The following is a 17,588-nucleotide window of genomic DNA, read 5'->3' as shown; positions in this document are numbered from 1 at the left end:
CTGGGTAATGTCTTAGGAATGAAAGGATACCACATCATTTTATGAAAATGAAAATTATCAACCCACAGAGGACTGAATTCAAAGATACCCCGAAAATCAAAGTGAAAAAATGATGCAGCAGGCTAGTCCATTTTGCCAAAATTTCATTGCAGCAACTGAAAATCATACTCAGTAGTTTGTATGGCCCCCACGTGCTTGTATGTGTGCCTGAAAACGTTGGGGCATTCTCCTAATGAGATGACGGATAGTGTCCTGGGGGATCTCCTCCTAGATTTGGACCAGGGCATCACTGAGCTCATGGACAGTCTGAAGTGCAACCTGGCAGCGTCAGATGGACCAAAACATAATATCCCAGTGGTGTTCTATTGGATTTAGGTCAGGCGATCGTTGGGGCCAGTCAATGGTATCAATTCCTTCATCCTCCAGGAACTGCCTGCATACTCTCGCCACATGAGGCCGGGCATTGTCGTGCACCAGGAGGAACCCAGGACCCAATGCACCAGCATAGGGTTTGACAATGGGTCCAAGGATTTCATCCCAATACCTAATGGCAGTCAAGATGCCATTGTCTAGCGTGTAGAGGTCTGTGCGTCCCTCCATGGATATGCCTTCTCAGACCATCACTGACCCACCACCAAACCGGTCATGCTGAACAATGTTACAGGCAGCATAACGTTCTCCATGGCTTCTCTAGACCCTTTCATGTCTGTCACATGTGCTCAGGCTGAACCTGCTCTCATCTGTGAAAAGCTCAGGGTGCCAGTGGTGGACCTGCCAATTCTAGTATTCTATGGCAAATGCCAATCAAGCTCCACGGTGCTGGGCAGTGAGCACAGGGCCCACTAGATCAGTGTTTCCTAAGCTTGGTCCTGGGGGCACACTGTGGCTGCAGGTTTTTGTTCCAACCAGCTTCTGTTTTTAATTGGACTCCTGGGCTAATTAAGTGATGTTATTTCCCAAGTTCTGTGTTTTGTGATGGATGGCCAGGGGTCCATGCCCAGCCAAGACGCCCCTGCAGCATATGTTTCTGGGGAGCAAGCATGGGAAACCCAATATCTCCCCATGGACGCAAGATGGCAGCCTCCCTGGGTTGCAGCAGGGCCTGGGACTCCCGCAGTGCTTCATGGGAGTTGGAGTTTGGTGCAGCTCTGTTGGGTTCTGCAGGTGCTGCCAGTGGGTGCTGCAGCAGGAGCTGCTAGCCCCTTTTGGGTACTAGTTTCGCCACACCCGGAAGTGCAGCTGGATGTTGGCAATCAAGTACCTGGAGCACTTCTGGGTGCCTAATAAAAGGAGCCAGCAACCACCACTCATCGGCCAGAGTCGGGAGGAGGAGGAGGACAAAGCTTGGAGGAGTGGTGGTGGAAGATAAAGGAGAAGAAAGTGTGTGGTGTGTTTGGTGGTGCTTGTACACTTGGGACTGTGTTATGCCTATGGGGATTACTGGGAAGACATGCCCCACAGGTGAAGAAAAATAAAAGTTTATTTATTTTATATGTGCCTCCAGTGTGAATCTGTGTCGGGTCAGGCGCCTATATAGCGCCTTTTGTTACACACACACACACATATATATATATATATATATATATATATATATATATATATATATATATATATATATATATATATATATTAAAATATACCAAGCAGTTATATGGGAATAATGTAATAATTCTCATATAATAATTTTCATCTTGTTTGTCATTCTACTTTTCTAGATGTTCTAATTGTTTAATGAATCCATTATTTACTAATTAGTGGGTCTGACACTAAAGTAGTTGCAGCCTTCGATTATTCAGTGTTGTTTGCCAGCCTGTCTGCTCTGCTCGTTTTTAATTGTCATTATTAATATGCAACGAAAGGGAAAAGCTGAACAGAGAAAGGGAAAAAATATAATGAAATCAACAAAAGAGAGTTAAGCATTTAAATCTATAGCAAAAGCAGAAATATTTCTAAATGTCTTATAAATGTAAAAATCATGCTGCTGTGCTTTTCTGAAAAGAAAAATAATACCAGATAATTAAATGAGATCAGTGTTATCAGGTGTTGTCACTGCTTAGGATCTGGTTGGAACAAAAACGTGCAGCCACAGGGGGGCCACAGGAAGGAGGTTGGGAAACACTGATCTAGAGGACGTTGGGCCCTAAGGCCACCCTCAGGAAGTCTGTTTCTGATTGTTTGGTCAGAGACATTCACACCAGTAGCCTGCTGGAGGTCATTTTGTAGGGCTCTGGCAGTGCTCATCCTGTTCCTCCTTACCCAAAGGAGCAGATACCGGTCCTGCTGATTGGTTAAGGACCTTCTACGGCCTTGTCCAGCTCTCCTAGAGTCACTGCCTGTCTTCCGGAATCTCTTCTCTGCCTTTGAGACTGTGCTGGGAGACACAGCAAACCTTCTGGCAATAGCACGTATTGATGTGTCATCCTGGAGAAGTTGGACTACCTGGGCAACCTCTGTAGGGTCCACCTCATGCTACCAGTAGTGACACTGACCGTAGCCAAATACAAAACTAGTGAAAAAACAATCAGAAAAGATGAGGAGGGAAAAATGTCAGTGGCTTCCACCTGTTAAACCATTCCTGTTTTGGGGGTCGCCTCATTGTTGCCCTTCTAGTGCACCTGTTGTTAATTTTATTAACACCAAAGCAGCTGAAACTGATTAACAACCCCCTCTGCTACTTAACTGACCAGATCAATAGCCAAGAGGTTTCATTGACTTGATGCTATACTCTGATTGAAAAGTGTTCCTTTGATATTTGTGAGCAGTATATTTAATATAACTTAAACTAGCAAATGGCTCTTGCAGAAAAAAACATCAAAGAAAAGCAAATCAATAACATGAACATAATCAATAGCATAAAAAGTAAATAATATTTGAAAAATAACAAATATGGATTCATTCAAGTTAGCCTGAAGGGATGAGTGATTTCAGATAATGTCAACACATGAAACACAAGTGACAAACACCTACCCATATATCCATTAATTGTATCCAATCAGCTCAGTTGCAGGGTTATACAAAGCTGGGTCAGTGATTGAGAGAAGGTTTGAAACAAATGTGGTTGGGATGCCAGTCCTTAATAAAGTTTAGAGTTTTTTCTTTGAAATCTCTCTCAAACATTGTAAGTGAGCCTTTAACTTTGTATTAAAAGCAGTTGGGATCACTTGAAAAATTGATAGCTGACTGCTGGGAAGTGCCCTGAAGGAACCTTACTGATTCCCTAACGGAAACAGGATGTTACTTGGAAGAGTTGTTAGAGAAGATTTAAACTGTTTCCATGGATATATGGGTGAGACTTTCCAAAAGTCAGGCTAAATAGGAAATGTTTTTTAAAAAGGTGAATTAAAAGATTTAATATACTAAGATTAAGCAAATACTGACAAATAAGTCAAAGAAAAACATTAATAATTGACAACTGAAGTGAGCAGAGAATATGCCAGCACGGTCAAAGGGCACACCCTACACCACAGCACAGCCTAGTTCACCAACTGTAAAGTGACTTCTACGGCGTAATCTATCAAACTGTTACACCCTAACTTCCCGCGCACTTGTGTATTTAATTTTTTACATATTCTTGTAGCATTTTGGGCGTATCTGCTTTTTATTTTCCCAGCTGAAAGGGTAATCTGCATTTACTCAAAGAGTTCTGACTCTCATAAGACACAAGGAGATTTTCAGGATTACACACTCATCCTTTCATTGTCCCTTTTTGTTACAGTGTCCCAGAACTTAGAAAGGCAGAAAACTGCCTTTTAATGAAGTGACCCGTCTATTGCAGGACACACTTATACACATTCTTATACAATTCTATTTGGGATATGGGAGGAAACTGGAGAAGTTGCAGATGACCAATATCCATCCATCCATTTTCCAACCCGCTGAATCCGAACACAGGGTCACGGGGGTCTGCTGGAGCCAATCCCAGCCAACACAGGGCACAAGGCAGGAACCAATCCTGGGCAGGGTGCCAACCCACCGCAGGATGACCAATATAAAAAACATTATACAAACACACATTTGGCGGCCAAGCAGGAGTTCAACTCAAGTCCTTGGAGTGGTAAGTTTGTCCCTTCTCAATGACCTTACATGCAGATTATTTAAATACAAGAGAAATAGCAATGCCAGGCTAAACAGGCGAGGACAAATGCAATTTCTTATAAGATGTGTCCCTTAACCTCATCTGTTCCAGTGTTTGTTGCTGGGGACATGATACAGTCTGAAATTAGAGCTGTCTGCTAGTTTTTGTGGTTTGACTTTTGCACATAAATGATCAGAGAGCATGCAACCAGTATTTTGGCATATTCACAAGTCTGCAAAGGTGTGTATATGAAAATCTATTTCCTGTATGATAGATGAAAGATATTTTATAATCACCCACGTTTGATGAAGAATTATTAAATTATCAAAATACATTTAAGCAATGCAAAGCATAGGAGAGCACCTTCGATTCAATTAAATTGTTCAAAGAACTACCAAGCCCCTCAGCATTGCTGCAGTAAGGAGAATGTGGAAGATTGTGGGTTCACATCCCGGTTCCTCCCTGTGTGGATAGCGCTTTGAGTACTGAGAAAAGCGCTATATAAATGTAATGAATTATTATTATTATTATTATTATTATTAATACTGTTTCATGTATGTGTTTATTCTAGTCACATTTCTGATTACCAAAATAAATAAAGATTTGAGGGTGGCACTATAAAGAAGTGCAGGCCATGTGCTGTGGGTGGTTAAAGAGGGCACCGCCAGCTCAACTGAACTTTGTAGCCCATTCAGTTTTGGATGAAAGTATTTTTGCTAACATAACATGATCTCTACAAATAGTTTGTTAGATATCTAACCTAACCACCACCCTTTAATGGGCAGGCAGTGTGGCTTGGACCTCAAACCCTGAGCTTGTGGGTTCAAATCACTACACCTACCTGTGCTCCAATTGGAAAAACAAACAAAATGTAACCAACTGCATCTCAAATATTGTAAGTCGCCTTGCATAAATATGTAAATGTGAGTCACACCTTAAGGGGTATGTTGGTACAGTGGAATTGCTCATCCATTCAGTTTACACTAACTCCACCTCTGTTCCATATTTCAAGACTGCAGGTAGGAATAAACTGAGTAAATTTTGTAGTTTTCAATCTTTAACAGTCATTTTTCACCATTTGTGTATAAGTTATAGGGTAAAGTGCATTACTGGTGGCTGTATTTTCATTTTGAGCCTCTATTGTTTATGTAGTAACTCAACTGAGTGTTCAAATTACTATTGTTGTGGATATTACACATACAGCATGTGTATCTTTTATGAACATTTATAAATACCAAAATGGCCAAAGGTTTGTGGACACCTGACTGTCACACCTATACAAGCTTGTTGGACATTCCATTCCAAAACCATTAATATGGTGTTGGGTTCCTCTGTGTGGTTAAAACAACCTCCACTCACACTTTTGAAGTGTACCTGTGGGAATTTATGCCCATTCATCTGAAGAGCATATGTGATGCTGGACAAAGACCTGATTTGCAACTGACATTCCAATTCATCCCAAATGTGTTAAGTGGGGTTGAGGTTGGGGTTCTGTGCAAACTCCACATCAGCCTGATCAAACCATGTCTTTATGGACTTGGCTTTGTGCACAGAGGAACGGTCATGCTGGAAACGAGAAGAGCTTCCTCCAGACTGTGGTCACAAAGTTTGAGGCACAAAATTGTCGAAAATGTCTCTTTATGCTGTAGCATTAACTGTACCCTTAACAGGGATCCTAGCCCAAACCCTGACAAAGTGCCCCAGACCATTACCTTTTCTCCACCAAACTTTTCAGTGGACATTATACAATCCAGGAACTCTGGGCATCCACCAAACCCAGAATCATCCATTAGATTGCCAGGTGGTGAAGCATGATTCATCACTCCAGAGAACACATCTCCACTCCTACGGAGTTCAGTGGTAGTGTGCTTTATACTACTCAAGCAGACTCTTTTAGGCTTGACCATTGGAAACTGTTTCATGAAGCTTCCAAAGCACAGTTTATGTGCTGAAGTTGCTTCCAGAGGCCATTTGGAATTCTGCAGTGAGTGATGAAACAGAGGACAGGAGAATTGGTGAGTCTGCAAGTTTGCATGGTCTATCACTTTGCGGGTGAGCTGTTGTTGCTCATAGAAGTTTTCACTTCACAATCACAGCGCTTACAGCTGACCAGGGCAGATATAGCAGAGCAGACATTTTGTATACTGACTTGTAGCAAAGATGGTATCCTATGACAAGGCCATGTTTAAAGTCACTAAACTCTACAGCATGACCCATTCTACTGCCAGCATTTGTCATTAGAGATTACATGGCTAAGTGTTTGATTTTATGCCCCTGTTAACAACATCCAAACTCAGTAATTTGGCCATATAGTGTATTGACCATCCATGAATCTGTTAAATAAGGCAAATTTTGGAGGAAGGCAAAGATCTGACCATATTAAATTTTATTTTAAGTAGAGGTTATTAATTAGATAATGAAATACCCATTACATAACTAAATAATCTGACTTATTTAAATTTTATTTTTGAATTTTAATAGAGAGTGTTCATTCTCACTTCCCTGTTTATTGGGACTTTAAATGAAAGTAAAGTTTCACATGGGTATTGCAACTGACATATCACAGCCCCCTCAGAACTTTTCCTTTTTCACCGGCCATGTAGTGATTAGCACGGCTGCTTTACAGATCCTGTGTCCTTAGTTTTAACTGTGAACCTAGTCACCCACTGCACCCGGGTCCCAATCCAGGTGGTTCGTCGTGTGGTGGGTGTGGCAACGTGCTATCAGCGCATGCTCCCAACCTCTAGTCTACCACGGTTTTCATCTGGGTACTTTGGTTTTCCCTCCCACATTTCCAAATAATGCATGTTAGGCTAATTGCCAATTCCAGGGTACAAATGGAATGGATTGGCACCACATCTAATGTTGTCGGAATTGACTTGAACCATAAAGATCCTGAAATGGATTAAGTGGATGTGAAAATATTATGTTATAAACACCGGGTACACCCCTAGGGCACAATCAGTGGACTCTCCAGAAGGACAGTCATGTTATAAAGTCAGGCCAAGGCACACCATCACTCATGTAACTACATAAATTAATCAGGGAAAAAAAAAGTGCTATGCAGATAACAAGATAGTTAAACAGCTCCTGTCTTTATTATTGAAGGTCAAAAATTACATTCATCCATTCATTGATTTCCCGCCTCTCATCTGAAGCTTGGTCACAGGAGCAACAGTCTTAGCAGTGAAGACCATTCCAAGACATTCCCAGGCCATCTGGAAGATGTACTGTTCCCAGCAAACCCTGGGACTTCCCTGGGGTCTCGTCCTAGCTGGTCATGCCCATAAAACTTCCACAGGGAGGCGGCTAGGAGGCATCCGCATCAGATACCCGAACCACCTCAACTGGCTGTTATAAAAACATTACCATACAATATCTAGGACACAGTCTATTTTATGAATGTTCATTTTGAATTACAGGCTAATGAAGGGCTGAAGTCTATCCATGCACCATCAGGTCTTAGACGTTGTATGCACTCTAAAGTGCATGTTAGTTATAGTGGGAGTTAAAGGGACAGGGAGATGAATAGCAAAGCCCTACCACAAAGTCAGACAGGCAAAGATTGAAACTGAGAAGACCAAATTAAACTGAGCAGCAAGTGAAGAGGAGTGCCAAAAGAATAATCAGCAATACAAAGCCAAAGTCAGAATACCGAAACAAACCTCTTTACTTGGTATTTGAAAACTAAGCTACCGCAAGTCAAGAGAAAGTCATTTGTTTATCCATTAAGGGATAATGAAATTCACAAGTGGTGAATTTATATGCACCGGCTGCTGTGTCGCTGATGCGACTAGATGAGTGACATGAAGTCTGTACGGCGTCACGTAAATGTGAAACAATTTAATGTTAAAAAAAATATAAATGCTGTTATAATTAAAAAGGAGTACAAAATCAACCACAAATCTAGATTCCCCAACAAAAAACATTAAAATAGGTGAAATAAATTATGAAAGTAAAGAATCCAAAAATAAAATGAATAAATAATATATTATAAATACCACACTAGATACAGTAAGTGCTGCCCATTGATGGCAGGGCAGTCCAACCAAAGACTCACATTGGGCCAAATCAGGGTGACTTGGATATATTTGGGATATGGTGTGAAATGATATTACATGGAGAAAAAAACATACAGACACAGGGAAAAAATACAACGTCTATATAGACGGTGACTGGACAAGAAGCTGAACCCAGGGCCCTAGAGCTGTTAAACAGCCTTCATTTAATGCAGACAAGCATTTGTAAAACATAAAGAAATGTAAAAAAAAGAGTAAAGACCATCAAGGTTAAGTTCACCCTCTATCAAGTAAGCATCTGTGTAAAAAACTGTAAAATGTAAGCAGGCTCTGTGTTCTTGTGGTTGTGGTATTGCTTGTATGAGTCATCAAAATGGACTTGGTCATGCTGTCTTTGAGGAGATGAGATTCTTTTTATCTTCTGGAAAATAGACACGTTAACAATTTTCAGCTGTACAATTTGTAATGTAATGTTATGTTTTTGTGGTCTGGTGTTTTATTCTCATTTTATTTTAATATGTGCAGGAGTGGTTAAAACACTGACTTTGCATACAGTTGAGTGTGATTTGCCTCTCAGCGATCATTATATTTATTTATCTTGTGAAACTATTTTTTTTCAGAAATGTGGTTGCAGTATGAAACATTTGACAGCATCAGGTGCTGGGGAGGTGATAACAGGATGGGATGGGATGCCAGGGTACATTTACTTACATCAGAACAATTTAGTATTATTACCTAACAGACAAAAAAAAAACACACACACATATGAACCAAGAGAGAAAATATAAAGTCACCTTCCTGGTAACTGAATTGAAGTCCAAATGCTGTATGCCACTCATCATGATACATCATATACCCATTTGTCCATTCTTGAAAATACTTAGCTCAAGTGAGAGTCACTCAGAGCAGAGCTTATCATAAGCAGCATTGGGCACAAGGAAGGGACCAACTTTGGATGGGGTGCCAGTCCATAGCAGGGCACAATCACTGATTTTGAGCCACTTCAGATCTCTCAACCAATTTAATGGGATTCTTTTGAAGTGTTGGGTAAAACTAAGGTTAGAAAATACAAAATCCACACAGAAGCCACCAGACATATGAAATGTGTCAGAACCCAATGTCAATAAATTCCTTTTATGTTACTTTATAAAAAAGTTAATGAGTGATGGAGTCAATTAGGCAATCAACCTAAGGCGGTGGTGATTGTGCAGACATCTTTTTTACACTGCTGTCTGAACGCTGGCCTTGTCAACTCAAATGCCCTCATAACACAAACACCCTTTCCTTTGGAGGGTCTACCTTAGTAATAAAGCAATACCCCCAGAACATTCACTAAGGTATTGCGGTTTCTCACAGAAGTACTGGGAACTGTCACCCTGCTTCCTCTTATTCTTGAAACTGGCTGATTATACACTTCTGATTTCTTGTTGGGTTCCCTTGGATTTGTAAAGTGTGTAGGCATTGTTCTCATTTAAAGCAGAACAAACAATTGTGCAACTTTGAGGAAAAAAGCCACAAAACCCTAGCTAATGTGTTGACCTATTTTTTTGCTGAAATTCAATATAAAGCAGAACTGCACTTTATACAAAAGAGCTGAATCTTTCATATCTTCATAGGTTTGTTTTTACTGCCTACACGTAATAATTTCAGTGTTTACATTTTTCATACAGTATCACCCTGGTGTTTGCTCATGTACCACAGTGTGTGACTCCAGGTCTGGGCATTCTCTAGTGGAGCTTGCATGTTGTCTGTGTGACTTTCCTTCTACATATTAGGTTACATGCGACTCATTGGCTCAGTGTGTGCTCTGCTATGGATTGGTATTCCATCCAAGGCTGGATCTTGCTTTGGGCTCTGGGCTACCAGGGACAGACTTCAACCCCTGCAACCATGAAATGGCTCATTAAATGTGAATTTTTTTCAGTATCATGTCAAAAACTAGAAGGAAATTTTTTACTATATTTTTTTTCTCTAAACAGATTGATAGCACCTAATGAGGCAATGCACAAGATTTGAGTAGTCAGTGAAGGAGGAAAGCGAAAAGCAGCCCATATATTTCTTCGTACCAACACAATTTAGAGCTGTCTTCTAAGCCACATGCAGAAGATGAGTGAGGTCTCCAAAGTAGCTATGCTATTCTAAAAAGAATAGAAACAGCCTTTCCGACAGCCTTATAATTTGCAATGACCTGAAGAGCTGCAGCAGTATCCATTTTCTTAATGCTAATCATTTTCATCTATACACTAATCTAGGCCTGTAAAAGGTAGTGGTTGTTATAGCCCAGTTGTACCTGTATCTCTGTCAGTAGCTCGTACGACCACCACCGATGTCCCAATACCTGCAGTCTCCCTCAAGCCCAGACGATTGTACTGCTGTTGAGTGAATACAGGAGACTCATCATTGGCATCTTCTACATACACAATAACCTGCAAAGGGAATACATGAAAAAGTAGTTAGGCATACCATAAAGACTGACAAACTGTGCCTATCAATCAAACTTCACCCTTTGCCTCTAGGTGTTAATGTTTTGATCTTCTTACTCTTGCAAAGATATCTGCAGATGATTATATTCGTCATCTTTCCTCTGCAAGTGAGACCAGCATGCAATACATTAGAAAATCTCATCACAGATCTTTAGATACTGATCAGCTAAGGAAATCATGCAGAAAATGCTACAGGATCACACCATCCACCTTCTAACCAACATTAGACCAGTGTGATGAGAACTTATGCCACCAAGCTCATCTACTGTATTCATCTCGATTTTCCAAAATAACACGGTATTGAAATTTGGTGCTTCGTAAAGATTCTCCACCACACTACCTGGTAATTTATTCGGTGTGCCTATGGTTCTTTGCGTAAAGAAAAACATTCCAATATTTGTATGTATTATATCTGTCCTTAACAAGTTTTCAAGTATGCTCCTGTGTTCTTGTTAAAAAATGTATTTTAAAGTAGCAGTAAACTGTGCCCAAATGTGTATGCTGTCAAAGACTCTCTGTAACAATGTAGCTAATTCTGTATTATCTGCCATTCCACCTGGTTTGGCATTATCCACAAATTGACAGCGGAATAGAAGGTCCGCAGTTGGGAAATTTAGTGTCCTGTTTTTAAATAAATAAATAATTGAATGGCCGTCTCGATCTTTGCGGGAGTGCAGGCTCACGTAGATGCGAGAGGTTGGTGAGGTAGCTGAGGCAGATGCACCGACACATGAGGATGTAGTCTGTCTTAATTGCTTTATTGGCACTGCACCCAGAGAACCATATAAGTGGGAGCTGACATGAGAATCACAAAGACAGAGAGAGGAAAAGAATTGAGGTTTAAAGAAGAGAGAGAAACAGGTAGGAAGATGTGAGAGTGCTGATGTGAGTGAGCAAGGGAGAGGAAGCAGGCAGCCTCGTGGAGAGCCCTTAGGTAAACGTGTGACTGATACTCAGGGGCTGATGAAGGGAATCACTCAGGCTGAGCTGTTGGGAACCAGAGAGATGTGGTGCTGGATGGGGCGACTCGCTGCGTAAGTCCGGGAAGGCAGCGTGAGTTGGTAAGACTCAGATGGGGAGCCCTGCTGGGAACCATGGAACAGCAAGGTCCTGGACCTATGGAAGAAGGTGAGCTGCGCCTGTTGGTGTTATGTCTATCCAGGCAACAAGACCCAAGCTGGTAAGTCGGGGAGACATGCATTTTCAAGGGTAAGCACTGGAAACATGATTTTTAAAGGCAGACTACTGTCTGTGAGATTTTTAAACTTGTTTAACTGGATTATGTATTTGGATTTTAACCTCTACAATTCAGTTCTTTTTATGGATTATTTATTTATTACACAACTTTTACCTGCACTTTTGAATACTGTTTTGGAGTTTTAAATAAAAGCATTGATGCATTTTTGTGCCTACAACTTGCTTTAAGTGAGTGTCCTCATTTGTCTGGCTCATCCCTCAGGTATATTATTTGTGTTGATGGGTTCAAGAGGCTCCCTAGAGCAACTGGAAGTGTGGAACTGACCTGAACCATCACATTGACCAACTCATTGATTATATTCTTGTCTAGATTGTTTTTGTATATTAAAAAGAGCAGTAGCTCCAACACTGATTACAGAGGGATGCCTAATTCTGAAAAACCTCTCTTCACCATAATCCTTTGCTTCCTGTCTATGAGCCAATTTTGTACCCACCTACAGACCGCGTCTTGAATTTCTACTTGTTTTAGTTTGATCACTAACGTTCCATGTGGTACCTTATCATATGCCTTCTGAAAAAATCAGCATAAATAATATCATATACTTCTGTTGTGTCCTCAGAGAATTACAGCATATTAGGGAAACATGACCTTCACAATCTAAACCCATGCTAACTATCTGCTAATTCTCCTGATCCTGACATATGTTGTTCAATATTTTCCTTAATAATTCCTTCCATTAATTTACTTGTGATGCACATTAAGCTTACTGGCCTATAGTACTTATATCAGCCCAATCACCCTTTTCACATAATATGATAACACTTGCTTCATTACTTAGGAATTTCCAGATTGTGCAGAGATTTTTTAAAATAATGTGTCAACAGTTTATATATGTACTAACTAACCTTCTTAAACACTCAAGGAAAAATGTTATCTGGTTCTGGTGATTTGTTTGAGTTTAGCTTATTTAATCAAAGTGGTATTTCTATCTCTAAAATTTCCAAATCACTAAGTGTCTCCTTAGTAGTCCCTGTTACTGCTGGGTGGTCAACTTCTTAACATATATAAACTTCAAACAAATGCAAACATTTGATATTTCACTCTGTATACTGTAATTCACCTTTATCTTCCTAATAACATTTCACCTTCTTCTTGACTGTTCTTTTACTACTAAAATATTGGAAGAATCTCATTTGGATCATCTTTCACCTTTTCTGTAATATTTGCCTCCATCTACCTTTCAGCTTTCCACATATCATTTTTAAGCTTTGCTCTCATATGGTCTACCACTGGAGTTATTTGTCTTATACACCTTATACAACTGTTTTTTTTTCCCTTTATAACTTGTTTTTTAGTTCCTTATTTATTCAGACATTACATTTTCAACTGTGAATCATGAGAGTTAGAGCCTATCTCAGCAGCATAGGGCACAAGCGGGGAGAAAGCCTTAGATGGGGTGTCAATCCATAATAGGAAGCACTCATGCATGCACCCACACTCCTTAATAATGAATGATTTCAGCCACTTAAAGTAATGTGCATATGTTAGAATATTTGACAAAAACTGAAATACCCAGAGGAAAATTCATGCAGATGTAGGAAGAAAATTTGCTGAACCAGTAACCACTGCACAATTTTAATGTAAACAATCCCTGTATTCCCATGAAGGGATTTGAACCCAGGAATCCGTAGCTGTAAGACAGCTGTGCTAACCACTGCTCTACCAAGCCACCTCAGTTTCACAGCAGCATTTTTACTGTTTCTCATTCAAACTGTTGCAATATGTACTCTTACACAACTATTGATATGGAACAGGTATCTCATATCTTAACACACTAGTGAAATCACAGCTTTCTGCCCCCAACAGTCCTGTTTGCAGCCATCGTATTGCTCACCTGTGCCCTTTTGGGGATGATAGACAATACGGCCAGGTGGCTAATGTATAAAGTACAAGATGGCCAGTTTGGTCTCCACCACTGACTGATCCCAACTGTAACCGTTCTTCTAATAATAATAATAATGTAACATTATATAGATAGACTTTTGTCTTATGACAAGCCTTATTTATGTTAGAAAGTGAAGAAAATGTCCTGCAATTTACACCAGTGAAACAGGAAGACAGCATGCAGATCAAAGAAGCCTGCAAGCCCATTGCAGCACATTTCACTTCTCTTGCTCATGGCCTTGCTGGTCTGTTTGTTTATATTCTGTCAAAAGGATTTAAAGACACCTATGAAAGAATAACTGAAGTCATTTCCAAAATTAATTCACACATTCCTTCAGCTCTTAGTGATCAACTAACATCTTAACCTTACTTTTTATCTTCTCTGATGGTGAACTTTTATACCTACTTAGGCCTTCACCTATGTGTGCTTACTCATCTCCAGACACAAACCCAATGTGTATCTAAGAGCCAAAAAATATGTCTTTCTCAGTTTCTTTTCATTTTCAATGTGGAATTAACTTCCATCCAATTTTCTCGTATGAGTATGCATATTGACAGCACTTCTCTACTAGCAGTAAAGCACCTCAGAATGAATCATACCATAATCCAGAGAGTTATTCATTTTCCGAGCCCCCTTATTTTATCATGGAGGAGTGGGGCACCGGCGGATTTCAGTGTAATATACTGTAGAAACCAGCTCATTGCAGGGCACACTCCTAAACAACCTCATAGATAGAATGTGCTATGAAAATAACTCTCTTAAGTAATCCAGTGATTACTGTACTTCTGTTCTTCATGTGGTTCTTAGAGTAACCACAATTAAATTATAATTAATATGTGAAGGAGAGTGGTTGTGTGGTGGTGCCTAAGGTAACTGGGGACCTGAGCTCAGTACTGAGTATGGTCAGTATCACTCAGAGTTTGTCCAACTCGTAAACTCCTAAAAGTGTGTGTTCTAAAGTCCTGAAGATGTGTAATTTGGGTTAACTGGTGTCTTTAATTGGACCTGATGTTGGTGTGTGAGTGTTCAGGCCTACCAAACAGTTACAAATGAAGGGTTCCTCTCATTCCAGAGCAGATGGATACTCTGTATTGTACAAGAGCAGAATAGGTAAAGAAACAAAGAAGAATACATTATTGTAAAAGAAGAATTGAAGTAAAAAAAAAAACTAGAAAACTAAAAATACCCTAGACAAATGCTTCCTTTCTAAGAGGAAGACTAAGGCAGGAAACAGCTTTAAGAAGCACTACATCAAACTGCTGCACTGTATTTTACAGGTCTGGCCAGTGTGAATGCAGCACAAAATTCACCTGTGCAAAGATAATGGCCAGTCATTTGTTAATAAGAAATAAACTGTCACAAGACCCCTTTCTTTACACATCTGCTGAGCATTTTCAAAGTCTGCTCTTCCTAATGGAAACCTCTGGGGTGACCTAACCTTATGCCATCACAGGGTACTTGCTTTTCTTTTCACCAATTTCTTAATCAAAGATTAATTCATGCCTTAAATCAGTTACTAGGGGACGGAGTGGCAGCTCTAAGGCTAGGGATCTGCCCCTGCAATCGGAAGGTTGCTGGTTTGAATTCTGTAAATGTCAGAAGTGACTCTACTCCGCTGGGCCCTTGAGCAAAGCCCTTAACCTGCAGTTGCTTTGTCCTGGGTATGACGTTAATCTGCATCCAGCCCTGCAAGCAGGTCCTCCAACCTACAGGGAAAACTTGATGGTTGGTGGCAGAATTGGCACTCCAGCCACCATAAAAAAAACTCACATTGTCCCAGTTTGGTACTGAGGTGTCACCTGCCGCACTCAGGTCCCAGTCCAGGTGGTTTGTTGTGTGGTTGGTGCTGCAACATGCTATCAGTGCATGCTCCTAACCTCTCTCTCTATATTAATCAGATACTGATCTTAACCGAACATTATTTTTTGTCTCAAATGCCTTCATTTTGAATGCCTGTCCTGAAATGCCAGTAACTGTTATCTTTCACTTTTTTTGATTCCAACAAAGATGTGTTTTTATGATGGAATTGGTCAGTTTAACATACATTATTTTTGAGGATGTTGCTGAGGAATCTATTTTTAAAGCAGCCCTTTAATGTCAAATACACAGATGTAAATAATACAACATCCAAAGAAGGTCTTTTTAAGGACTTCTAGTTTCCTTCAACATCTCAAAATCATGTATTCAATTATTTGGAGACGACAATTTGGCCCCAAATGAGTAAGTCTAGGTCTGGATGTGAACGTCCCCTCAAGGGTTGAATGGCAACCAGTCCGGTGTTGGTTTCTATCTTATGCTGCCAAGCAAGGGTCTGGCCCTGTGAAACTCTTCAACAGCAAGTTTAAAAAATATTTTAATCTATTTCATGCTGTCTAGAGTTGTATATAGAGACAAACCTGACTTTTATCTAGTTTTGAAGCAGAATGTGTAACACATAATTGAAGGGACTCCTAAGAGGTCTTTCCCTGGGTACTCTCACCTGCATACCCACAGGCACTCATATAAGGAAGATAGAGTTGTCTGTTACCCTAAATGTGCACATTTTTTGGAAAGTTTGTTTACTTTGACTTAAGAAAGGGTAAATATGCACACAAACAATGATCAGGATAGGCTTTGAACTTGGTCCTGTGCCACTGTGTCATGACGCAGTACACCAATTTAAACACACTGTCTTACTTAAGAAGGTATTGTTCTAAACAGTTTCATCTTAAGTCATCAGCATGTGGTCTGTACTGTGGAAGATCATCCCAACTACAGACAGGCACAGGGCACCCAATGTTCAAAGCACACACGTTTACTTTCACCACTGCCTTTCCAGCAAACAGTGCACAAATCAGCAGTCAAATAAACTCACAGTCCTTGTCTTTTCCTTATTCTTATTCTTCTTTCCTTTCTCTTCTACTGCTGCCTTCACTCCTCTCTCGCAAGCTCTGTCCTCTGACTCCCGACTCCGGTTCTTCGAATGGAGTGAGGTAACCCCTTTTATAATGATGACCCCTTTTATTATGATGACCTTCCTGCAGCACTCCGGGTGTGCCTTGTTCCTGTTCCGGCAGCACTTCCTGGTGTTGTGGAAGTGCTGCAGTCCATGGCTCCATAATCATCCGGGGGCCACCGCCATACAAACCAGGGTGGCTGCCCTCTAGTGTCCCAGGGGAGGTATTGTCCCTCTCCCGGTCCTTCCATCCTCCAGGTGTCCCATCTAGTCAGGAGCCCCAGCCATCCGCCACAGTATATTAACTACCTTGGCACTACTGGTAAAAAGTGGAGATCATCTTACTACTTATATTTATGGCAAATCAAAGGTATCTTTCAATTAGACTCTATGGCTCCAGAAGTTAATCAGTTTAAAAAGCAACTAGCTACAATTAAGAATTCTGGGATCGCTCCATTATTACTTTCAGGAACAATGTCTGTAAGTTTCTCTTATTGTGGCTCTGAGGATACGTTAATGACTGCCAGTCTCATCACCTTTCATTTGGACAGTCTGGTTTTTAAATGGACCAAAGTGACTAAAGAATTAATTTTTTTCTAAGACAGGTGCAGAAAACTGTAGGAAACAGAGCATGTCTTTTAAGGAGATGGATTGATCCAGCATTTGTTTTGACAAAGAGCAATTCACAGCAGTGTTGATTTTACTTTTTTGAGATAATCAAGACAATGTTCAATGCACAGCGATGGATTATTATCTCTCAACAGCGAATAACTGTTATCTCATTTCTTTCTAAATATTTACCTAAGGCAGCTATTATTTGACACACACTCTTCAGCCACATCCCTTGTTCTCTTTTTGTTTCCATTACATTTTTACCCCCAGATTCCTAGAATCAATTAATTTTCAGTACAGTTTGTTCCTTATCTTTCTGAT

General features: G+C 40.3%; 1 protein-coding gene across 3 annotated transcripts in view; it reads right to left on the bottom strand.

The window, feature by feature from the left end:
- cdh23 (cadherin-related 23) overlaps positions 1-17,588 on the bottom strand; it is a 1,336,251-nt gene that overhangs the window by 334,992 nt on the left and 983,671 nt on the right. For all 3 annotated transcript variants that reach the window (XM_051923904.1, XM_051923901.1, XM_051923902.1), the window contains exon 30: positions 10,385-10,520. In XM_051923904.1, the coding sequence (XP_051779864.1) occupies positions 10,385-10,520 (136 nt within the window). The remainder of the gene's footprint in view (positions 1-10,384; positions 10,521-17,588) is intronic.

The sequence above is a fragment of the Erpetoichthys calabaricus genome, chromosome 2 (genome assembly GCF_900747795.2).
Source record: "Erpetoichthys calabaricus chromosome 2, fErpCal1.3, whole genome shotgun sequence".
Classification (NCBI taxonomy): Eukaryota; Metazoa; Chordata; class Cladistia; order Polypteriformes; family Polypteridae; genus Erpetoichthys; species Erpetoichthys calabaricus.
This window is presented reverse-complemented; position numbering and strand designations above follow the sequence as displayed.